Here is a 25,515-nt window from a genome sequence, read left to right on the forward strand (position 1 = left end):
GGCGCATTGGGCTGCGCTGCGGGGCTGAGGCTGCCCCTCTGGTAAGACTGCTCCCTGCTCCAGAGGTCACCACTGGTGGACCTGCCTTGGATAGCAGCGATTGCCCCACACAGATGAACCATAGTCCTGCAGGGCTGTTGCTTTCCCATCCCCCTCCTGACTGTGTGAGGTGAGCTCGGAGGCCATATGGGGCCAAGGCCGATCTGCAGGGCGTGGGGTGTACAGATGCAGTATGTTGGGGTCCCAGCTCCCAGAGTTGGGGCGGCTGCCCCAGTCTCTGCAGCCAGCATATGTGTGGTCCGCTGTGGTGCCCAATCGGCAGGTGCTGTGACAGCAGGTTAGGGAATTGGGGTCAGGTTGAACCTAGACCCCCACTGCTGGCACCTGTGCTGCGTTGTTGACGGGGCAGTGACTAGGTGGGGCACAAAGTTTGGATTGGACCCACACTGCACCTGGGCTCATGAGTGATCGTGGGCCAGATCAGGCCTGATATCCACTGCTGCCCACACTTCAAATGGGGCCTTGTACAGCCGTCCTATGACTCAAGCCCACACCTGCTAACTGGGCCTTGTGTAGATGCCTCGCTGCAGGCCCACGCTTTTATAGAGTAGATTTGGCTGCACTAAGCCAGGGATCCTCTACAGCTCCAATCTGGGTTTGGCGGCTGGTCGGAGATCTGATCTGTTCTTAACTGTCTCCTGGAGGGGAGGAGAGGGGCTTCATCGTGCCACAGTGGGCTTGGTCTTGCTCCACTGCCTCATTGTGTTGCAATATTATCTTCCCATTGGTCTACACCTATGCAATTTCCTGGAACACCATGCTCACTTACACTCTTTTCTCTGCCTGTGCTGGCATTGTGAGCAGCATCCCCTGACCCCTACTACCTATTCACACTATTAGTGTTGGTCAGGTCGCCTCTGAATAGTGGAGGTCTACAAGGCGATCCTGAAGCGTTAAACCTGGCTCCGTGGTCTGTGATAAAGCTGGCCTGGTGGTGCACTATTCATTCCCCTGAGTTGAGCGCAATTGGACTACTGACCTCTGCCGACCGGACTTCCTACCCTTCTCTGCTCCTGTACTTGTTACCGCCCCACGACCAGTGTGTTGATGTCTCTGCTGCACAGCGTTCTGCTACTCTCACCCGCCCTCGCGCCCCCCCCCCTTACATCTACTGGCCAAGGCAGGGATGCACCACACTCCTAACTGCAGGAGACCCTCATGTCAGGCTAACCTTTTAGGTACACTCATTTGTAATGGGACACTTGCACTCAGCCACCCAGAGAACTCTTTCACGCTCATCATCGGCCTCTGCCATGCCTGTCAAAAGCATTCTCCTCCTGGAGCCCCAGGACCACTATGCATCATTGGAGGACAAGCTCTACAGTGTCCTGGCGGCAATAGAACACTCTAGAACATCACAGGAGGCTAAAATTGACAATGTAGCTACAGATTTCATGCTGTTGCATGCGGACCATCGAAACCTCACTGACATGGTCACCTGGGTGGAACAGATACTCACGGAACTGTAGCAGAAATATTAGCATTTGGACTCCTCATTGCAGACAATACTGGAGTGTGTTGATGTCCTGGAGTGGAGGGCTGAGGCTGCAGAGGGGAGATCCAGAAGGAATAATATCTGCATCGTTCACCTCCCGTAGGAGGCAGAGGGACAGGATGCAGTGCAATACATGGATTAGTGGCTGCGAGACCTACTTCCGCAAAACAAACTTTCGCAATACTTCTCTATCGAAAGACAGCACTGCACCCCACACAGAGATCTCCTCCTAGTTCGGGTCCCCATCCAATTGGGGCTCAAGTTACTGCACTTTCGCGATAGACTCCATACTGCATGAAACCAGAAAACTGGCTGAGATCCAAGTGGATGATGTACCAGTCATGTTTTTTCCCCAACTATACCATCACGGCTCAACTGTAGCACAGCTTCTTCCTGGCAGTGAAGCAGCATCTCAGCAAATTGGACTTAGGGTATGTGCTCCTCTTCCCCGGGCGCCTTCGGGTGGTTGCAGATGGATCTACACACTTCAATTCTCCAGACAATGCTTGGTGCTGGTTGGAGACCCATGCCCCACTAGTTACCCAGGGGACACAGGACACAGCTCGAGCAGGGCGTGGACGGGCAACAGGCGTCATTGCTCTGGTTTACGGCAGTCCCTGACTTCTGGGGCCGCCCCTGATCTGGAGCAGATCATTGCAGAACGCTGCTGGGCGCTTCCGCATGCTATGACTCAAAATTCGAGCCTTGACAAGGACTCGAACCACTCTTTAAGCGAGGAAAGTTCTGTTGTCACTTGGCCCTCCAGAGTGTACTTCGGGGGTCCCCCAGACATTACTCTGCAGATATCTGCTGACACCATTTGATCCACTCTCTACCCACTTGACCTAACCACACTTTAAATGTTGTAATGATCAGATTGTGCATGCCTAACCTTGCTTTTTCACCCTACAGGCATTTCTCGGACTGGATCGCGGTGTTTCTTTGAGTTGACTCGTTCTGCTGCATCAAATCTATGGCTGGGTTTGGTTCTGATGACGTTTAAGGTTACTGCTTACACTACTGTATTGGCAATCCCTTTGTTTGTAATCTGGGGATTGACAGCCTCTTAAGGGTTTACTCTTTGCTTCCCCCCCTCATTCAGGGATATTGTTTGTTCCCTAAATGTTACAAGCTGACTGGTTTGGGTGGGCACTTGGTTGGTGTACTGCTCTTATGGTATCCATAGTTCTCCATGTTCTTATTATGATTTCTCGTTTTGGTTGCAGTGAGATGCTTGGCTTGCCTGCTCCCGCTACCAACAAAACAATGCACTCTCGTACATGGGTAATGTTACTGATATTATTGTTGTCCCGTCACTACCTTGACCGTCCATGACAACATGACGCCCATTAAAATACTAATGTGGAATGTTCACCTGTATTCACAACCCTGCACGCCGCTATGCCATCTACTCTTACCTTAGATGCCACTCTGTCCAAATCACCCAGCTCCAAGAGTCCCATTGAACTCATCTAGAAGCAGTCAAATTATAGCGGCGCTTGCATGGGCAATTTTACACCACTGACATCTCTTCCTATGCTCGTGGCACACTACTCTGGGTCAAGCCGGGTGTCCCATTTGTGTCAAATGAGGTGGTCGCAGACCATGAGGGCAGATATGTCCTGGTCAAGGGTAGACAGGAAGGCCACTATATCTTACTGGGCAGTACATATGCGCCCAATACCGATCAGGGAGCATTCTTATATTCACTCTCCGGGGCTATATCACACTGGAATTGAGTCCTGTGGCTACTTGGGGGTGACTTCAATGGCGTACTTGAAACTCACTTAGACCAGTCGTCACTAAAGAGAGTCACAGTTCCTGAGATGGAAGTTAGAAGAGGGAAGAAGAGTCGTTCCTATGGAGAGGTCAGTGAGAACTTTTACTTGATGCCCTCACACACCCGAAGGATGTAATGCTTCATTATGGGGCGGTGCTCCTTGTCAGGCCAGTGCTGCAATGCCCTATGGGTCCACCGAAGGGTCACTTTATCAGAGATACTTTTAGAAATCTAGCAGTAAAGTGTGTGAGAGCAAAGGTATGTGGTGTAGATTTTAAAAGGTGACTAGACCCATCATTAAGCACCTCACTGCCCCATACAGCTGTCACCTCGAATGCCCAAGCACTATATAACTGGATTCAAAACTGGGGCCTCACTGCCATTTGGCAAGAGCTAAACATGACTGATGATGATGACTCCCACAGTATACTCTCTCTATTCCGCTCCTCATTCCTTGCATGTAAGGATAGCTAGGCTACTGGGCACACTAGGACTCAGCCCATGCGTTACTTCCATTGCTTATCGGGCCGCACCCACTCAGACCATAACCCCCAATACTTGCAGATTGTGTGGGAGTCAGGTACCCTTTCGAACCCCCGTGGCTCCTCCAACCAGCAGTACTGGAAGACCCACCTTTCCGTTCCTCTTTTGCCACAGTCTTTGAGGGATTCTTTGATCTCAACAACCATTCCACAGACGCACGTGTTTAAGGTGACACTGCATGGACACTGTATGGGACTGCACTAGAATATACGCAGACATGTAGACACGGACGTATCGCGCATTGAGCGCAATCTCTTCCTCCTGGAGGGTGCTGCTGTTGTTGACTCGACCGATACTTCCCAGCTGGCGGAGGTGCATGGCGACCATGCAGCGCTCTTGGAATGCTTAAGATGTCACAATTTATGCCGCCCACTCAGCCAAAATGCATGCTACGGCTGATAGAGCTGGCTCACTCCTAGCATGGCTGATACGACAATTGCAGCCCAGTTGCCCTATTGTGGCATTGTGCTCCACTGTTGGTGGACTGTTATACACCCACCGCGAATTCCATGCAGAACTGACAAGCCATTATACATCCCTTCATCAGTCAATGACCGTGGCTGCTTCGGAAGACATTCTCTCATTTCTGACTGCTGTGCCCCTCCCCATAATTACCCCCCAAGAACAGATGGTAGAATTAGAGGACCCCATTACGCCTTTAGAAATTCGAGAGGAGATACAAGTGTTGGAGGAAGGCAGGACCTCAGGTCCTGACAGTTTGCCTGCTGAAATGTATAAAAGCCTATACCATGCAGCTGGTGCCCCGATTACAATCACCATATGAGGAGGCTCTAGAAACCTCCAGCATACCAGTCTCTCTTCGGGAAGCATTCCACATTTCCTTGCCAAAGCTAGGTAAATACCCTGAGGCCCTGGACTTGTGCAGGTTGTTAGCATTCCTAAACACAGACTTATACAATATTGGCAAAAATCCTGGCAGACCGTCTAGGGGCGCTGGTTCAGAGGTTGGTACACCCAGACCAGAATAGGTTTAATCCAGGCCACGCACCCTCACTTAACTTGCGGCTTTTTTTCCGTATTATGCGCTATGCCCCACTTCCATGCCCTTCAGCAGGCTGCTTGGTTCTCGATTTGGAAAGGGCCTTTAATCCTTTCGAATGGCCCTTCTCGGTCGCAGTACTACCCCAGTATAGCTTTGGAGACAGATTCCTGAAGTAAGTCCGCTTACTGTATATGCAGCCATCGGCCAGAGTCGAAACAGGCTCCCTAATCTCAATATGCAGCTCTCTCTGGCCTGAGAGTCAGTTGGGCTAAATCCTGGCTCTTCTCATTATTCCTGACCACTCCTAACCCGGACATCAACTTGTTTGCAATCCCCCTTACTTGGCAGCCGCATACATTCAGATACTTGGGAGTCCAAGTCTATCATTCACCTACAGATTTGCTTGACAGGAACCAGACGTGCTGTTACTTCGCTGCACACTCAGATGACCTTCTGGAAGACATTATCTCTGTCGGTGGCAGGCAGAGTAGCTCTACTTAAGATGGTCGTGCTCCCTCGTCTCCTGTAATATTTCATTAACCTACCCCTGTATATCCGCGGTTCCTTTTTCTTCTCCTTTGAAGGTGTGATCAGGAGTTTCACGTGGAACACCTCCGGAAACCGGCTGGCGCTCATCAAGCTTAATCAGCCAACGGACAGCAGAGGAGCGGGAGGGGATGGGGGTTAGCAGTGCTTAACTTTGAGCAATACTATTTGGCGTCCCAGCTCCAATGGGTGCCGCGATGGTTTGCCAATTCACATTTAATTGACACCGCCACACTACAACCGGCCTGGAGCCTAAATAATATCTGCCAACTATTTCATCCCTGTGCCCATCCATTGCCGCCCAAACCTGCACTTCTGCTGGTTGTAGATCGCTGGTTTAGACGCAGCCTCTACCTCACAAAGCAGTCGGTCCCTTATGTGCCAGTTTAGGCGCTACTGGGAACATCGCATGGACTACACATTACCACCACATCGGAAATGCCAGCCTGGACTGCTGCGGGTATTCAATCAGTGGGAGATCTCTATAGAGACGGTACGATCCTGCCTTATGAGTCACTGGTGGAAGAAGTTGGACTTCCCTCTGGACATCTCCTCCTACACAAATTCCTTGGTAGGGGCACTGGGGCGCAGATGGGGTGACATGACTAACGAGCCTCCGACACACCTCACTACACAGTACCTTCACATTGTTGGTAAAGGCAGACACTTAGTTCGTTAGCTGGCTGGGTTGCTGCACTCCCACTCGGCGCCAGCGCTTGTGTCTCGTCTTGGATGGTGGGAAACAGATCTCACCACCCCGCACGGATAAGAAATGGTCCTCTTTGTTTTGAGAGTCCCACCTACATACCATGCAATACTCAATTTAGATTGATTCCGTTATACATTTTACACAGGGCTTACCTCACCCCAGCCTACATAAACTGGTACTTTCATTGCACTGAAGCTGCCTGCCACTGCTGCGCATTGGTAAATGCCAAAATAGTACATACGCTCTGGGCATAAGCTCTGGGCAGTGCGAAAAGCAGAAACTTAAAATGGTATTATAAATACCATTTTATGTTTCTGCTTCTCACAGTGTGAGAAAGCAGAAGGGTTTGGTTCGGGGCAGGCCGGTGGGCGGGCCTGCTCAAGTGCAGGGGTGGAGTGGCTAGCCCAATGCTGTGGGCCCTGTCTGTTTGGTCGGCCCGCTGGGGCCAACCAAACCAGTCATGCGCACTCTCCATTTTCTCCATGTAGGCTGCCTGCAGCCTACATGGAAAACATTGCTTCCCCATAGACGCCTTGTGTGGTCGGGGTCCCAGGAAATCCAACTCTGCCATTGCAGCGTTGTGATTGGCTTAGGGGAGGGAAGCTGTCTGCTTCCTGTTGCAGAGGACGATGCGGGACCGAAGACGCGGGACAGGGCCGGCGAAGGCAAGTTTTTTATTTTAAATTAAACATCCCCCCCCCCTCCCCGTGCGACCCCCCCTTCTCCCCACCTGCGAGTCATGCCGGCCACGACTGGCCTTGTTTCTCATCGATTGATTTTGACAGACACCATGGGAGATGCACTGTACTCGCGCAATCGGCGGCTCTTGCCACAGTCCGATCTGATGACCTTGCTCTTGCCATAACATTTAATCTTGCTGTAAGTTGATATTGTACGATGTAAAATGCCATTGATATTTTTTATGCCCCTAAGTGTGCGAAAGAAAATGAATCGAAATGCAATAAACAGATTTAAACAAAAAAGAAGCAGTGTTGGATTAGATATTCTCTAGTGAATGGTGACTAGAAGTGCAATTAAATGTTGCATACACACTCAAGAACATACCCAGACAGAACAAAAGGTGTTTTGAGATGCGTAAGATGCTATCTGTGTTTTCAGGAAAGGCAGGTTTGCCATGGAGAGCACAAGGAGCTGGTGGGGAATATTACTCACTTACAACTGCTGGTAACGGATCATTCTCACTTAGAAGTTGCATAAAACATCAGTTTCTAATGGACGGTTACAGGCTCTGTTCTCTCAATCGGTTCAAGTTAAAACCATGCCAATCTTGATTTCCCTTAAATTCCAACCATGAGTCTCAGTCAAATGATTCAACACAACACTAATAGCGGTTTGTTCATTTTTTATTGAGCCATTTGCTATTACTTGTAGCAAAATCATTTTGTAATGTACCCGTTAAGCTGCTTTCACCACACTTTAACTAATTTACAATCACAAAACAGACTTACAAAATTGTACACCTCTGGAACACAGATACCAAAGGAGTTGCTCTCATTGAGACTTCCTATCTACAGCTAATCACAGGGTAGAATGAATGACAGACAGTGAAGGAAATTTGGGGGAGAGGAAAGAGCAGACATGACGGTAGCTGGTACTTTGTGCTGGCAGTTTATGACTTCCCCCCTCTGGCCTGCAGCTCATCTTTCATCAATCAAATCAAAAGTTAAAACGCATGTATAATTGTTACATTTTCCAAGAAACCAGTTTCCATTGTGTATGCTGGAAAATGTGGCATCAGTAGCTCATCGCACATGGTAATAGCTTTCGGCTCTAACCCGGAACAGGCTGCTCTCCAACAACAGTCAAAGCTGCTAGAGCCTGGAGTCTGTGGATACCATTCGGTATACTAGACTCTTACCACATCTGTGCACAAAAGGCCTTAGCTCACCATCCTTTTGAAGCTTGTTGCATAACTAACATAAAAGTTCAAAATGTACAATCAAGAGATTGCGCAGCCTTGCTGACATCTAGACCATACAATTTTACAGAAATAAATTCTGGAAAAAAATCTGCAAATTGAACTTACAAATGATATATAAAAGAACAGCAAACATAAAACATGTCATGTGTTATGTAAGGATGGACCAAATTACAGGCACAAAAACTCCAAGGAACAATCAAGCAACTTATTAGGTCAAGCATAAGTTGAGGCATCTTCTTGTTTACCAGAGACCCGGGGAAAGTGGGTAAAGTAGGACACAGCCTTCCCATAGGATCCTACTCAGTACTTTAAATTAAGATTCTCTTCGAAAAGTATTTTCTCTAAACAAATCAACATCCGGGGTGAGAGTCTTCCTGAAGTGGCATGGGAGATGGTGCCAGCAGCCAGCCTTGAAGTTAAGAGTTTGAGCAGAGAGTCTTTCCACAGACCTAGGGAGGCAGCCGAGGAGGGAGATTTGAGAAGGTCTTAAGTTAACTAAGGATTTTCTACTGCCTCAACAACAGCCTGTTTATCTAGAGCCATCACTGGGGGGATAAAGGTGTTTATGGAGTTAGGTTGAGACTAGTCACAGCATAATTTACAAAAACAGCTAGTCAAAGCGGTAAGGACTTTGCTAAAACAGGCACAAAAACAGACAGGAGCACTCTAAAGAAAGGTGGAAGCTCCTTCAGAAAATAAAAAGAAACTGAAAATTATTGTAGAAAAGGCAGCTCACATGTTATCCAAGTTCACATAAATAATGCCCAGACTTGGGAATTCCAGTGTGTGACACTCAGTGCCAAACGTGAGAGACATTGGCAATTCAAGGATAAGGGACACTGCAAGTCGTGAAGGAGAACTAACTCGAGGGGTTGGCATTTGGTAGTTAAATTGGAGTCAAACCCTTTAAAATGACAGTATACATGCTGTGGCACTTGGACGCTGTAAACTCCGGTGACTGCTACACAACACACACACAGAACCAAGTCCAAAGGCACAATAAACAATATGCCAGCAGGATTGGAATATGATCTGTACAGCTGAAGACTGAAAATTGCAGGTGCACACTACTCTGAGTAAATATTTTCCTAACACGCTGACCCAGGAAGAAAGTTAATTGCATTCAACCCATTTATGCAATTCTATCAGAACCACAAAAAAATCAGCAATCTGGGGACGTAAAAGTATTTATCAAGGACATAGTCAGAGGACCAATTAAAAACCAGCTGAGCTAATGTTGGAAAATCAGAAAATCCGCTCAATACCAGATCTGTACAGCAGCAGTCAGTAATTGTGGGATACACCCAAATATCAGACCAGAGGTCTGTAATCCAGGGGTAAAGTACTCTGACCAAGCAATGATTTCTTTTTGAGTATAAAAGGAATCCTAATTCCCAACAGGAGTGCTTTTAAGAATATAAAACCAACAATGCAATTATCATTATAAACCACAGGTATTTTTTAGGTGATCGATACCTGGACATTCGTGTAAAAGGAAAGCTGCATTTTCAGATTAGAGATCCTCGTAAGATTGGGCAGCAATAGTAGAAGAGTGTCTTCTTGAGCCAGGTCACTGCGGATACCACTGACCCTAACGTATTACAAAGGCAGGATGACGTTTGAGCAGAGTTCTCTGTACCACTTACTATTCTTTTCTCTTCTAAATATTTACCAGGCTCCAGAGTGTGAAACAGCTCAGCATACAGTCTAACTCCTATGGTGCAAACTGCCTCCTATCACACTTGGAGCAGAGGTCAATTATTTAGGGGCAGGGCAGAATGACAGACCTGTGCAGAAGGCTAGTATTTCAGCATAGGTATTCTAGAGAAAAAGCCACAAATTCATGGAGATAGATATACACCAGTACTGTGTAGTATAGATCAGACATTTAGAGATAGGAGTTAATACCAGATACGTCAACCACAAATCAACCTGTGGAGCACAATGGTCTGCGCAGCAGAGACTGAAGGGTATAGCACAAAATTTGACAGTACAGAAAACACTATTCACTTAGGAACAGTGTGCAATTTAAAAACCTTTAAGCAGCTGTTAATTCATGTGTTGACACATCGCCTCAACTGAGGTGGAGAACTATAGATGAGGCAAAGCCATAACGTAATGCATTTAGTGCACTGACGGTCTCATTTGAGTACCTGCTATAAGCATAAGAACCCAAGTACTATACCTTGAAAAAAAATGAGTAGGACATTTCTATTTATGAGTTACTATAACTCAATAAACCTTAAGGGGTTGCTTATAAAACCTTGCACGTGGGGGAGGTGCCATCATTTGCGCCAGGTAACGACTGACCTCCACTGAGCGAAGACAAAAAGGGCAGAGGAAGGATGCAAACTTATGAAAAGGAATGTATTGTTCTTCCCAAAAATACATGTCTAAAATTTCTCTACGCTGTTAAGAAGGAGTATTGTTGAGGGATATCAAATAAAGGACCGCTTAAGATGACTTTTGTAAGTATTAAGAAGCTCATTCTTATTGTATTTCCGCTGTAGGTATTCCTGCATTGACTTCGTATTAAATGAAGAAAAAAAATGGAAGCAATAACCCAGTCCAAACAAGAGAACTATTTGCCTGAAAATCTTCTCCTACCTGGAGCCGGATAAAAGTTCAAACACAACAAAGGACAAAAATGCTCACCTGGGACAATTGCATGCCGGTTGTTATACAGAAATGTCCCCCAATATGGGAATATGATGTAGAGATGTGAAATATCCAATTTCACAGAATATCTGCTTCCACCGCCAAAGCAAATTCTAGCATGGCCATCTTTGAGACAAATAAATCTCTCCAAAAACATGCCCATCAGCAACACTTCATCCAAATAATAGAAATGATTAGCAAACTATCGACTATCATGGATGAAAATTTTCATCTCCACAATGGTACTACTTGAAAAAAAGCCATTATCTAAAGCACAGCCGTCAAATTTACTGTTTGCAAAATAACTGCAGCTGATTTAAAACCAAGATAAAGCTTCTTACTTTTAAACGCTGAAGGAGTTTCAGAAGTTGTGAGACTACTACGTACGGTCTTTGAATGCACCAACTATCAAGAGTTAAATGGAGGCTTGTTTTCTTTAAAAAACGTTAAACAATAATAACCATTCCCTCCCTGAAAGAGGCAAATTCGCTTGAGGTCATGAGATAAAGTTCCTAGACAGTCACCCCAACCCCAAAACCTTTTTCCATCAAATATATATTTTCCTTCATCAAATATATGATTTGGCTGATGTTAGAAAAAATGACAGAGCCCAAAGTTGAAGGTATAAGACATCCCGTTTAGAGGTCAACAGGTTTTTGTGTTATCAAACAGGGTCAACGTTTAAATCAAACTTTGTAGCCTATAATGGGAAAATAGGCCATCTGAATATGGTGGTTCTAAAATCAGTTGTTGCATCCACAAGCACCTCCCAGTCAGCCTGCCCAGAAGACTAGATCCTCATAAGAGACATGCTCTTCCTAGTCAAGTCTAACAATTCGGCAGAGTCTATGTTGCAATATATTAAAGTTTCTAAAAAAGGTTACTTTGTTGCTAAGCAATGCACCAAACTCCTCTGCACCTCTGAAACACTCAAACACGAACAACTCTGTTCCACCCAACTCGCTCTAACCTCTGTCCCCAGGATCCACAAGACCAGCACCGGTGGGAGTTAAATCTTCTAGCTCGCCGCCAGGACCTGGAACACTCTGCCCCTCCACCTCAGGCAATCCGCATCGCTGATCCAATTCAAGAAGGACCTCAAGACCTGCTCTACGAATGAGCCTATACCCAGAGGGACCAGCATTCGCCCCGCCCCCAGTCTCCAGCGCCTTGAGACCCTCACGGATGAGTAGCTGCGCTTTACAAGCCCCTGATTGATCATGCCAAGCCAAGAATAATTCCTTTCAGCACTTTAGTAGAGTATTCCTATGGAAACTAAAATTGGAAATGTTACTTCTAGATCATTTCGAACAACACTGTTCCCTCACAAACAATCTGTGTGATATTTGAAATGAAGTGAGATGAAGAGGCCAAGTGACGCCCAAATTTCGTTCCAATTCCTTATACAATGCTAAAGATATTAGCAACTTTAAAAAAGCAAAAAGCAATTTACGATTGAAGTCTCAAATCAACCACAACTACAGCGTTGTTATCGCCAGGAAAACAAGGAGGAAAAAATATGGTGAGGGGAGCAAGGGAGAACAAGACGAATGACAGTGGGAGAGAGAACAAGAGAAGGAAGCAGGAAACATTAGAAGAGGTGGAGAATAAAGTAAGGAGGGGAGGGCAAGAGGCAGAGACCAAGTGAAAGGGTATACAGAATCAAAAGGTGAATAAAGATAGAGAACTGGAGAATCAAAGGTGAATAAAGATGAAAAACTGGAAAGAAAGGGGGAGGAAAAGGGGCATTAAGAGAAGAGGCTATTTTCAGAAAAATGTTTTTTAAAAGCACAGAAAAGCAAAAGAAAGAAGCAGAATAATAGACAGAGAAAAGACAGAGAAATAAAGAAAAAGGAGAAGATAAAGAGATGAAATAAGGCAAATAAAAAACAACTGAACGGAAAGAAGGCAGATGGAGAAAAAACTGAGAGAAAGGGGCAAGACGGCAACAGAGAGCTACAGTAGCAAAAAGGGCACACAGGACAGAAACAGAAGTAGTAAAAGAAGGAGGATGAAAAGGCAACGATCAGTTGAGAGAAAGGGCACACATGGCCAAATGGATGACAGACAGAAAGGAGGTAAAAGGATGAGTTAAGTTTTCATAGTGGAAAGCAGCTCTGTTCTCATCGCCTGTCACCTTATCCGTCCTCTAATCGATAAGTAAGCCTTGGGTAGCTTTCTCCCCAAATAGTAATAAGTAATCAAAGGACAACTGTTCTTAATACAGCATGACCATCTGTATAGCAGGTTTAAAAACCACCGGTACGTAAGGCCCCTTTATACTCAACATGGTTGGAGCAGGTCAAGTATCCTCCAAATATTAAGGGCAGCAGATGTACCAACTTCATACACTCATCTCAATATCAACATAATTTAAGTACCCTCAAACTCACCACCTCATCCTTCCACCCACCAACCAACATCTACTGCATAGCAGCTTGTAAAGGCTCTTTCACACAACATGAACTGTTGTGGAGAAGGCTTACTCTATGTACAGGGGAAGCTCCCTTCAAGCATAACAGTTGTAGCATCAATGCCATCTATCATTCTATAAAGAGAATGCACAGCAAGGGTGCTAGTGTAATGCGTAAGCCGCCACACTTCCACACTGACATAGGTTCATTGTTTGTTACATACTAGACTGTACTTTCTGCTGCAAGGTTAAGTATTTAATGTTTACAAGACTGAGCAAGAACAGCAAACCTTCAATCACAGAGGCCTGAAGATAGTGTTTCAAAGCTATGGCCTGCTCAATCAACTTGGATAATTAGGCACAGCTAAGCCAATGATAAATTGGACAATTACAGACATCTTTCAGCCTCTGATACACAATAAATTAATTCTGGAAAAAAGATGGTCCCTTAATTGCATAAAACAAAATATGTGAACCCCAAGAAAAGCACTTGACACATTTATTCAGTGTCCCCCATTTTACATCTAATTCTGGAATAAATAGGGAGAAGATTCAAACGACATAAAAAGGTCAGATTTTGCCATCAACAGCATAGAACAGCAGCATAAATTCACTCTTAGTATAAAGGTAAGATGAACGGGCATGGGCGGAAGTGAGGTTGGGAGCTATGGAAGTAAGCTAATATGGGCAAGTGAGAAAAAAATGTTACCGGTTCCACCATGTAAAGATCCAAGAGGAGGACAACCTGATATGAGGTGTTTCCAAGTGATGGGGAGAGGAGGGGGTCCGGCATGAAAATGCTCTCTGAAGACAAACAAAAATGGACAGAGGATTAAACAAAGGCATGCAAGTAGTTAGAACGGACAGACCCAGAACCGAAACTACACAGCTCATTTCCAGAGTCCAGACAACCCTCAACAGAGAACCAAGCGCCCTGCAAGATGAAAAAGCATAAATTGGGCAGTAGCTACCCAAGTCCTTAAATACTTACACTACCCTGCAACCATTATAAGACAGCATAGAGGATCTTTTGAGGAATATGATCTGGCAGCCAAAGACACAGACTACATATGCTCCTCAAAAACTAAATGTACTATGGATTGGTAGGGTCCCCCCGCTAGGGGAGCACATGCTGCTGTTTCCGATTGTGGGTTGCCTTGTGGATTTGTTTTTTTTGTTGTTATTTATATTAAAATGAAACCGTTATGTGGGCCCGGATGGTGTGGCTACCACCGCTTCTAACTCCTGTGCATCTCCCTTTGCCGCGGCATGCGCGCTATTGTTTGTATCACATGCTCCTCTCGCTTGCTAGCGGCCGGCCTGAAGGTTGTAGGCCCATCTTTGTATATTTTTTGAATTTTGTAATAAACGGTTTAAAAAAAAAAAAAAAAAAAAAAAACTAAATGTATTCGGATCATCATAAATAGGTTCTCTGAAGATCTGGGAGGTACTAAAGGGAGTCCGCCAAGCAAAAGAGCATTTTATGACGAAGTAAGAACCATTTCAATTACTCAGTAAGAGACTGCCAACCAGAAAAGGCCTTCAAAGAGATAAAAGATACAGAAATAAAAAACTAGCAGAAGCACTTTAAAATCCTGATGTATTTTCTTTAAAGATTTGTGTCAGCGCTTATTCAGTTCTACAGATAAGCGGTCAAATCTAAAGAAAGAGGGTGCGGCCCAGTCACTTCAAATAACTAAAGCAAGAAATGTGAGAATCGGATTAATAAACTCTGAGTCGCTCCTTACCCACCTACCCCAAACACAGTTCATAATGTCAGTGCTAAGCAGCAAGGCTCTCCGTTCCAAAGAATATTGTTGAGGTGGTTTCCTTCCTGTGTAATAGGACCATATGACACTTTCTCCTCAAAGAAAGTTTTCATCGCCTGCCTCTGCCACTTTTTACTGGTATATTTGTTCATGCCAGTAAGACAGGTGAATAAGTTAAATGCACAGACGGGTCATTTGGTCAACCTATAGATAATACTCAGTTATCAGCATAAATATAAGACACCATAGTGCAAGTGGGAGTGAATGTAGAGTGTTCTGAGGGCAAGGCCAGTACATGGGAAGTATTTTCTGTGGGTAAGGATGCTTTCAAAAAATAAACCACACCGGGAACTCCACTAGCTTTGAACTGTGCTTTGTAGGCTCCCTCAACATGGAAGCTTGTTTCAAAATCGAGGTGTGTTCCTGCTTCAAGTTGTGGTACATCACTGACGATTAAGAGGTCAATGAATGGAAACACTGAGTTAATGATTTGAGCAACAGAACAATCTAAGAAGTTGGTATTGAACCAGAAGGAGTTAGTCTTGGTGCATAATATTTAGATTTGATTTGCAAAGCTTTTGAGGTCAAGAATGTCAAACAATTAGTGAGAGTAATTGGTTCAAACCCTAGTAACAGATTGCTCATACGGGCTTGACCGTTTTGGAAAAACAACTATGTGAATGGTTTTCAGCATCTACTATTGAAGCTGGAGACCAAGTCATGGAGTTGAACAGGACCCCCTTAACACAAGTTTTCTCCTTTTCAATTGAAGCTAGTGTTGGATAAGATTTGTGTGTGCTCTATCCCTTTCTCTCCAGCGTTGATGCAGATATTTGGACCTGTTCATGAGTATCAAGAGAAAGCAATGGAATGCCTGGAAGCCACCTTAGATATGATGTAATGGAGAAACGTGGAGTATTTTATCATTAAAATTACTGACTGGCAATTTCTTGCTACAGGTTTTGCAGTACTTGAACACAGTTCTGTTAAAGTAATCATATTGTCAAAGGAAAAAATAAAAAACAATATACTGTTTTCATGCCTTCAAAAGCTGATTCTGGGCCAAGAACAGGCATGCCTTTATCCTGCAGTGCAGATTCTTTAACTAAGATGTAGAGAAAATTGGCACTTCAAGAACAAATGCTTTTGTGGACAAAGAAATGCAAACCCTTTGCCAATACCCAGGTTTTGTTTTTGGAAACATTAACATTATTATGTACAGTCACAACAAGACAGGAGCTTGCAAAGTTTGTGAATTAGCTATTAATCCCTGCTTCGCAACCAATTAGGCAGACCAGCCACTGCTCGACCTCCACTTTCAACACAAATGCACAGTACCTCAAGTCTCAGCACAGCACTCTAGTCATTCATACTAGAAAATCCCAATCTTCCATCTTCCTGCATAATTGCGCAGTGTAACCCAAATCATGCATACCAGGGATACCTATGGTACTGGGAATTCGCTCGGTGTCTCCAATGTGGACTTTCTCTCTAAACACCTGATCTAAAAAAAATTGTTGAATGAAAAGTCAAATCTTAGAATATCCACATTCAAGAGAAACTATCACAAAAGCTATAGAGACAGCGCCACCTATGCGCAGATGCTGAAGCTATAATCTTTCTAAGGACATAGTATAAATATGAAGACGACGAATGGGACTTTCCATTAATGATAATAGATAGGTGGGAAGGACAGGACTGAGCATGCCTATACAGCGTTTATGCTTGAAAAATATCAAGATAAATTATATACTATTTCTACTGAGTTGGCAGTACAGGAATGACTAGGACAATCTAAACAAGCAAAAATGCTCTCAAGAAAGATCTCGGTCTTATGTATCAAGCTTGAAAAAGGTTCCTGCATCATGGTATTCAGTATCTGTCTAGAATATAATTTGAGCTGGTTTCCTAGGAATAGGTCTTCCTATTTAGGGTTCACTACTGTTGTGGTAGAGTAAGGTATTGTTGGGAGAATTATAGACATTGCATCTTCACATCTGCCCTTTGGTATCCGAAGCCTGCTACTGCTACCACTGGTTTCAAGGAAAATGAGAGTAGCAGAAGAACAGGAAGTAAACAGGGCTCTATTTTCTTGGTGGTTTTGTCTCCTTGTCCTTTCCCCAATCTGTAGACAGAAAGGCACACACGAGTAAAGGTTGGGAACAATACGCAATCTGACAAACATTGTCAGGGGACAAATGTTGTGTGATATCACTTCCTCTACCCCTGGCATATGGTGAAGCAAGGTTCACAATTATAAGTAAATGGAGCCAAAAAAAGTAAAGAACATTAAACGTAATAAAAGTGATCTGACAGCAAAATAGAAAAATATTTTTTTAAAAAGAATATCCCTGATTTTATCTTTTGTACACTAATTTCATATCTGTCTCTACAACAAATTAGGAACTTGCAAGGACACATTAGAGAGCTTGACTGTAATGCGACCTTCCACTATGAAAAATGTAAGGTGCCGAGAATATATCATCTGAACTAAACAAGTGTTATCATCTGTTTATGACCTAGAGATTGAGAATTTAATTCTCTGAATGATGCGGACACTGGAATTATATTGTGGGAGCAATGCATGCGTTGGGAATGTAACCTCTGAACTCACTGCCTGCATGTTATTTATCCTATAAATGACACAAGCCGTGAAAATGCATCCTCAGACGGTGGAATACAAAGAGAACATATCCTACTAAAGACGCATGTGATGCAAATTTGTCCTTTGAACAACGCAGTTTATGAACATATCCTCTGAAAGCTTCAGCACTGAGAATGTATCTTTTAAATGAGGCAAGTAGAAAATGTACAGCTTCAATGATTACTCTGTTGGAAGTAAATCCTTTGGACAATGCTGGCACGAGTAACATCACCTGATCAATATGGGCACAGAGATCTTCTGAGGGATGGAGGCACAGAAAGTATGCTCTGGGAAAACAATGTTGAGAATTCATCCTCTGTAGGAGGGAAATACTTTAACTTTTGAACAACGCACGTGCCGAGAATATAAATTTTGAAGCAGGGAGAGGTATGTAGGCACTGAGAAATTATCCTCTGTAAATCTGCACACAATTCATAATCACAAGGATTGAGATGCTGTGAAGGTAACTTCCAAACGATATAGGTGCTAAGAGACCATATCTGTTGAAGGAGAGATATGCTGCGCTTTCATATTTCCTCCATTACGATGAATAACGGACAGTACCAAGATGGATTTATTCCTCAGTACAGCAGAAACGCTAGTTCACCAGGCTCAAGTGGTAAAAACGATGCTCTCCCTCGCTTCACATACAAGATTTAAAAGGCCAACTTTAAAATCCTGATGTATTTTCTTTCAAAAATGTCTGATAGTCTATAAATGATTTAAAAAGATACACCGGACACAAATGTAAAAACTGTTGAAGCGCGATGTGACAGTTCGCGCACCACCACGCCCAGGGACAAGTAATGGCGCAATGCCGCCAGCCCCAACGTATTCTTATTCTTCAGCTCCGCATCGAGCAGTCGCAAAATAGCAGCCACGATTAGCAGAAAGCTTCGTCATCTTCTTTATCATCTTTCAATCCTTTCAGCCTCAGACGAGCAAAGTCTTCAAACACAATGTCATCGTCGCCAAAACTGTGTGAAGAACAAGGAGCACAATGAATAGTTGGCCAGAGAAGAAATAACACTAGAGAGTTATAGAGGAAGAGAGAGTTACAGAGGAAGAAAGAGTATAAAGAGAAAGTGTTCAGCACAGACCAGGAGAAAATGGGGCAGAAAAAGCGAGAGGGAGAAGTGACGAGTAGCAACAAACACTGTAGTGGCCAGACAGGCAGAGGCCCAGAAAGGCCAGTTTGATGGGGTAAGGGCAAGTTGGAGGGACACAGAGAAGGGAAAAGCCAAAGGGCGAGAGGCGAAAGAGAAACAAGAGGCCAAAGGGTGAAAGAAGCAAGAGCATGAAGAAGCGAGAGGCCAGAAAAAGAGAGAGGAGAGGGTCACAGAAGAGAGGGCCAAACAAAGAGAGAACAGAGGGACAAAAACACATCTTACTTTGTTTCAAACTCTATGAGATTGGTATCAATTGGGGTATCAGACTCTGGAACCACTGCAAGAGAAGAACATTATCTAATTACATTTAGTTTAGTCTAATTAGATATGTCAGCGCATTTCCAGATGCAATTGATTCTTCAGATATGCATTTGACAACAATCCTACACGCTTACCATGGCATAAGGGCATGGTGAGCTAGTTGCATATCTGCCAAGGATTGCATGGACTGAGAAGGCCTAAGCGGTGTTGAGAGTCTTGATATTGCCCTCATGGAATGCAATACTGGTGGCTTCCCTGTTCGGCGCCCCACCGGATTTGAGCTGCCATCACAGTCTCCTACCGCCCCTGTAGAGGTTAGGGCGCATGATGCCCCTGTTGAGTGACGGTTGGTTGCCTAGTACCCAAGTGTCTGTGGGATGAGTGGTATGAGTTTGACATAGTGCTGCTGTGGCTCCTTTTAGTGGCAAAGGGCCAACACCACACCAAGAGCTGCCATCTTAGTGCTCGACAGAATGCCCCGTTCATATGTTTCCTGTGTCGCCTGATTCAACATTTTACATTCACTGGCTATGATTGGGCTTCCATGTTGACTTATGTTATTATGCCTGCACACATCTGCCCTTTGTCTCTCTCTATGTTACTTCTATTCTCTTGTCTATTTCTACAAACAGTATTTTTTGAAAATGGCAATAAAAAGATATTTTTAAAAAAAGGATGGCGTGGGCTGATTTTGTTATAATGTAATGTTATGCACAGACAGCTTCTAGGAGCAGCAAATCTATTTCAAATGGACAACAACGTAACAGTAACAGTTGCCCAGAAAAATGTAATCATAAACCGAAGTAATACAGCAAGACTGAAATTCACGTTGACAGGATAGAAAAGAACAAGTCACTTGCCTTTGGTAGCGCTCTTTCTTGTAGAGACTTTACTTAGACGCAGATTCCTCATCTTTTATATATTCCCCAGGAGTCAGACTGGATCGGAAACTCTTCTGCCGTACCACTATGCACCTTCAGGTGGCACCATGCGTACCCAGACTGACGCAGTTTCTCTCTGGAAAGGACACGCAGGCACCACTGTCCATTGATGTCAGTTGCTTTCGAGGTTGTACGCGCCCCCAGAAGCAGAGCCCCAATAACAAAATGGTTGTGAAAAGTGTGTAGATTCCGGGACATGGGATCTTATTACTGGGCAGAGCCCAATCACAGAACGGGGAGGATGGGAGGGTCGGTGAGGAATCTGCAGATAGATGGAGTCTCTACCAGACTGAGCATTAACGAAGGCAGGTTGCTTGTTTTCCCGATAGAGACTTCTAGGGGCAGATTCTTCACCTTTTGACTAAATACCAAAGCAGTATCTAAATGCAGGTAGTTCAGTGAATGGACTCAAACCAGAAAGCCATGCGGGACTGAGAAGGCACAATGCCCCTCTTGGAGAACCTGACGTCCAGACAATAGTGCTTCGTAAACATATGGAGGGACACCCACGTAGCTGCCTGGCATATGTCTATGACAGGGACTCCTTGTGATAACACAGTCGTAATAGCTTTGGCCTTGGTAGAGTGAGCACGAAGTCCTTCCAGAGGCTGCTTTTTAGGCAATGCGTAACAGATCCTAATATAGAGCACAACCCACCCAGAGGTGGTTCTCTTCTGCACAGCACTCTTTTTCGCTCCAGGAATCCCACAAAGGGCTGATCAGCCACACGGTGTTCTTTGGGACGATCAATGTAGAAGCTCAGAGCTCTCGTAGGATCCAAGCGATGGAGTCTCCTTCTTATAGGGGTGAGGCGGATCATAGAACACCAGCAGGGTGATAGATTGACCAGTGTACACTGGCGTTTGCAGAACCAGTTTGTTTGGTGAATTACTGACACATCGTGCTGAGGTGATGGTGACGAGAAACACAGACTTGATGGTTAAGAGCCATAAGGAGCACCTGTGAAGCAGCTCAGTGGAGTGTACATCAAATACGTGAGGACAGTATTAAGGTTCCACGGAGGCATCACAAAAGGAGTAGGGAGAAATATATGTTGTTACCCTTTCAAAAATCACATCACAACTGGTGCCTTAAACAAGGAGGGCTGAATTAACAATATAAGAAGGCCAAAAGATAAAACCGTGGCCAGAGCAAAGGCTTGGCAGGCAAGGGACAAACATCAGATAACTTGAAATGGAGGGGGTCAAACTTGTGTGTGCTGCACCAAACCACAGGTTTGGCCCAACGACAGGCATATACAGTTTTCATCGAGGGACACCTGCCCGCCAAGGTGGCAACCACCTATCTCCGGAGGATGGTTGAAAGTGTTCAGCTGTCGCAGCTCAAACTCCAAACATGAAGGTAGAGATTGCGAAGGCCCGGATCCAGAACCCTGTCCTGCTGCTGCAACACCGGGTCCTCCCAAAGAGGGAGCCTGCTCGGAGGACATATGTTCAAGCCCAGTAGTTTTGAATACCATACTCTCCGTGCCAAATCCAGAGCCACTACAATGACTTTGGCACAGTCGGTCTTGATCGTCTTGAGAGCTTGGGGCAGGAGTTGTATCAGCAGAAAGCCATACAGGAATCCAGAGTTTCATTAAGGTGGAACGTGTCTCCGAGCGAGAGACAGCTTGGGAACTCCAACGCACAGAAGCACTGACAATGCACGCACTCCACTGTGGAGAACAGATAGAGCCAAGTTTCTCCCCATACGTCATCTCTGGGAGTAAATGCCACTCCGACAGGTGCAGATGCGGAGCTCAACCATCCTGGGGTTCAAAGAGGCCACCAGGAAAATGAACATGTGGCCCAGCTATTTCTAGAGGCACAGCACCCCCTGGCACAGGGTCCGAGACCACACCTGCCCTCTTTGTTGCAATACCATAACATGTGTATTTGTAAAGTGCACGTTCACCCGGATGCATCTTGGGGCTGAATAACAGATGTTTATTGTTACCCAACTCAATGGTACTAATTTTATCATCCTCAGATGGATGAAAGGCTGAGTGGACCTGCCAGGATGTGAACCTGTGACCATGAGGTCGAACACAGGCCCCCTGCAGTGGATGCATTAGTCCCCAGAGCCACCTGTCCATACTACATGGCAGTGGTACTATCCGCAGGCACCTGAAACAGCCTCATCTTGATAGATGGAAAGCAGGCTTTCAGCGCCAAGCGGACGGCACTCTGCCCCAGAAGGCTGATGTGGGGCCAGGACTCTGCCAGAGGCTGCAATCTCCATCTCTCGCAGATGGCATCCCCGAACCAGAAGCGAGGCATCGTTCACCATTGTCAGCTCTGGGCAGGGTAGTGTGGGGGCTTCTGCTGACCCAATCGCAGACCAGCAACCACCACTGCGGGTCTTTCGCAGTCTTCTCCGAAATCTGAACGTGGTTAGAGTGGTCTTCTTGATGTTGGGCCCACTGGGACTTCAGATGCCACTACAGAACCCGCAAATGTCACCTGGATGCTCAAGCAGCAAGATGCAGGAGGCAATCAGCCCCAGTAGCCTCAGAGTCGACCACACTGAAATCCAGGACTGAACTGTCCAAAGTGATTGCCTGCCAACCTAGGTGGAATCTGTGGATTCGGTCTCCCATTGGGAGGCAGTGCTCCGGTAAGGGCATGCTAAATAGGTTGGAGAGGTGGTGATGCAGGGAGAGCAGTAGACTGAGGTGATGTGGAAAGGTTTGAGAGCCAGCAGTAGCCCTGCTCTCTTTAAAAATTGTCTTGAGCAGAATAAGCCTTGTTTCCTAACAGAGCAGTCTAATCAAAGAGAATGTCCACCAGGGAGGATTGTATATCGCCTGAGACCGTCAATCGCATACTGCGCCTGACCGTGAATGGCAAAACTGGTGCCTATGGCCCACCCAATGGAATCGGTGATCTCCAAGCTACAATGAAGTGTGAGCTTGGCCGCATAATGATTGTCTTGATTCGTCTGAGCGAAAACAAGTCGAAGGTCTTCGGGCACACCAGAAAGGACTTGCCCCACCAAATCCCAAAGGGTGCGTGAGTAGCATCTCAACAAGCAGCTGACTTTAACACATTGGAGGGCCAGATTGGTGGAAGAAACTATATGTTTGCCAAAGGTTCCCCTTTAGATTACCGGTCAGGGGATTGGTAGGAAATGTGTTGGGGTTAGATCTGCTCATGGAGGCTTACAGCACCAGGCTTTTGGGGGAACAGTGCTACGAGAAAAAAGCAGGGTCAACTGGAGTAGGGCAACAATGCATGGTAATTTGTTGAGTGACTGGGAGGCCAGAATAAGGTTTGGCCTAAGCCACCAATAAGGTATCTGTCCATGCCTTGTTAAATGGAGGAAAGGGGTCAAAAGGTGCTTGCCCCAGTCAGAGGATTTCTGTCAGGACATTAGTCTTAACCTCCAAGGTGGGAGAGGTGGATATCAAGTACTTCGGCCACCCAATGCGTTACCATGGTGTACAAACCAGATTCTTATGTGGCTGGGTTAGGAGGCAAGAGGAGACTATTTTCCAGGGAGGTATCAAGATGACTAGCTTTCAGTAAGTTCTCATATCAATTATAATCCTGGTAGGATTGAACAAACTCATCACCGGGTTATAGTAATTGTCCAAGCCGTTCCTAAAAGGGAATGCAATGTGCGTGTTCTCCACTGTGGAGGCGGAAAATCAAGTTGGGGAAGTGGTGCCTTAGGTGGAATCCAGAATGAATTAGATCAAGATCTGACCTGAGTCGACTTGGCATCAGAAAGAACTATTGGGACCTTCTCCTCTGGCGATGATGGAGCCAGCATCGTTGTTGAAATGCCCGAGCCGGCAATGGTCATGGTGTCTGAAGTGGGGTCCGAACTGGAGCCGGAGGCAAGATGCGTTTGGAGGGACCAACTGGCACTGATGGCAAACCTGCTGTTGGTGCACTAGAAGGGAGGTCTCTCGGCTCCCCTGGAACCAAAGGTGCACCACAGGGAATTACTAAGGCTCTGAGGAGCCAGAGCATGGTTGCCTGGAAGTCTTCTATCTTATGTGGTGTGGATGTAGGCCCCAGAAACTCAGGTGTGCCAGAACCAGTTGCAGTATAGGCTCCGAAGTCAGCTGACTTCAGAAGCGAGTTCAAGTTGTGTGGTGCCGCCCCTTCCCTCCTCAGGGAACGAGAGTGGCGCAAGACAGCTTCATTCTGCATTGATTTCTTGTGTTTCTTTTTTGACTTACTTGACCACAATGAAGACCAAACTCTAGAGCAGCTTCATCAACGAGATTGAGACCAGGATTGAACTTTGAACGTGGACCGTGGCTGGGAGTGGTCCCAGTGAGTATTCTTTTTATGCTTGGCGTCTTAAAGAATCGCCTCGTGAGCCCTGGTGACCTTCAGGTTTATACACACGCAGTCGCTGCAGGCTTAGGAGTCATGGCCCAACTCCAGACAACACAGGCATACCTGGTGAGGACATGTCAGACATTTGTTTGCAACAGTCCCTGCAGGGCTTAATAACTTTCATTTTCAGGGGTGACATCCCTTGCACACTGAGAGCAAAATTTGAGTTAAATGACTCAGACACAAAGGGAGCTCTGAATGTGGGCCTGGTTACGCGGAGAGAAAGGAACTCACGTCAGAATGACGGGTGTGGCTATATGGGGTCTGCACGTCATTTCTAGAGTGGAACAGCATCAGTGCGGAGCCACATGGCACCCCCTGATGGTATACCAAGGTGCCGCTGAAAAGTTTCCAGATCCAGTCTGACATTGGGAATATTCAAAAGGTAAGAAATCTGCGGCTAGCAGCTTGTTTCAGAATAAAAAAATATGTACATTATCTCACATATGTCTGAACATCAAATGGGTGGTGACGAAGGGCTAAGTGATCCATTCACAAGTGATGTAAGGGTCTACCAACAACAGCGGACTAATGCGGTGTTACAAAAGGAAGATTATAGCTTATGTGAAAGGGCCTATTAACAATAACTATCAAGGTCTTTATAGTCCAGTCAGCCATGTTCATAGATGTGCTGAAACGGTTTAGATGTTCTGAGAATTCAGTTAGAAAACTGAATAGCAAAAATTCTGGATAAGGTCTAAGTCTTGGAGCATACCACGGATTATCCATGAATGCCAGAGCGAGACAACATTTTCTTGATCTCCAAATGGAGATAAATCTACAAACTATGAATCTAAATGGGAAATATTTATATAGATGCAGGTCACCCTGAAAATCAAGCACAGATTAGGACCTCTTAGATTAACACTGGACAACCATCTTCAGAGCAGTCTCATCACACTTCTTTCCTATTTGCAACACGATAGAAAAGGACTGAATGTCCCACACCATGTCTATTCCATAAGAAAAAGTTACTTACCATTGGCAATGCCTTATCTGGTAGAGACTATCCAGCCGCAGATTCCTTGCTTTAAATTATCCCCAGGCGACAGACTAGATCCCCAAAATTTTCTTGAGCAATACACCTGTGTGCCAGTAGGTGGCGTCATTCTGCTTCGCATGGCGCAGATATCCGCACCTGAAGTGATTTGCACAGTGCCTATATAGGTGCCACCCCAGTGCGCTGACGTCCACACCAGAAGCACAGAGCCATGAAGTAGATGGACC

General features: G+C 45.4%; 1 protein-coding gene across 1 annotated transcript in view; it reads right to left on the reverse strand.

The window, feature by feature from the left end:
* Window positions 1-14,313: 14,313 nt before the first annotated feature.
* ARRB2 (arrestin beta 2) overlaps window positions 14,314-25,515 on the reverse strand; it is a 347,548-nt gene continuing 336,346 nt past the window's right edge. Inside the window, exons 14-15 of the mRNA XM_085638335.1 lie at window positions 18,954-19,008; window positions 14,314-18,539 (exon numbers count right to left, since the gene is read on the reverse strand). Coding sequence (XP_085494461.1) covers window positions 18,446-18,539; window positions 18,954-19,008 — 149 coding nt within the window. The 3' untranslated portion in view covers window positions 14,314-18,445. The remainder of the gene's footprint in view (window positions 18,540-18,953; window positions 19,009-25,515) is intronic.

This window comes from Triturus cristatus, chromosome 12 (genome assembly GCF_964204655.1).
Source record: "Triturus cristatus chromosome 12, aTriCri1.1, whole genome shotgun sequence".
Lineage (NCBI taxonomy): Eukaryota > Metazoa > Chordata > Amphibia > Caudata > Salamandridae > Triturus > Triturus cristatus.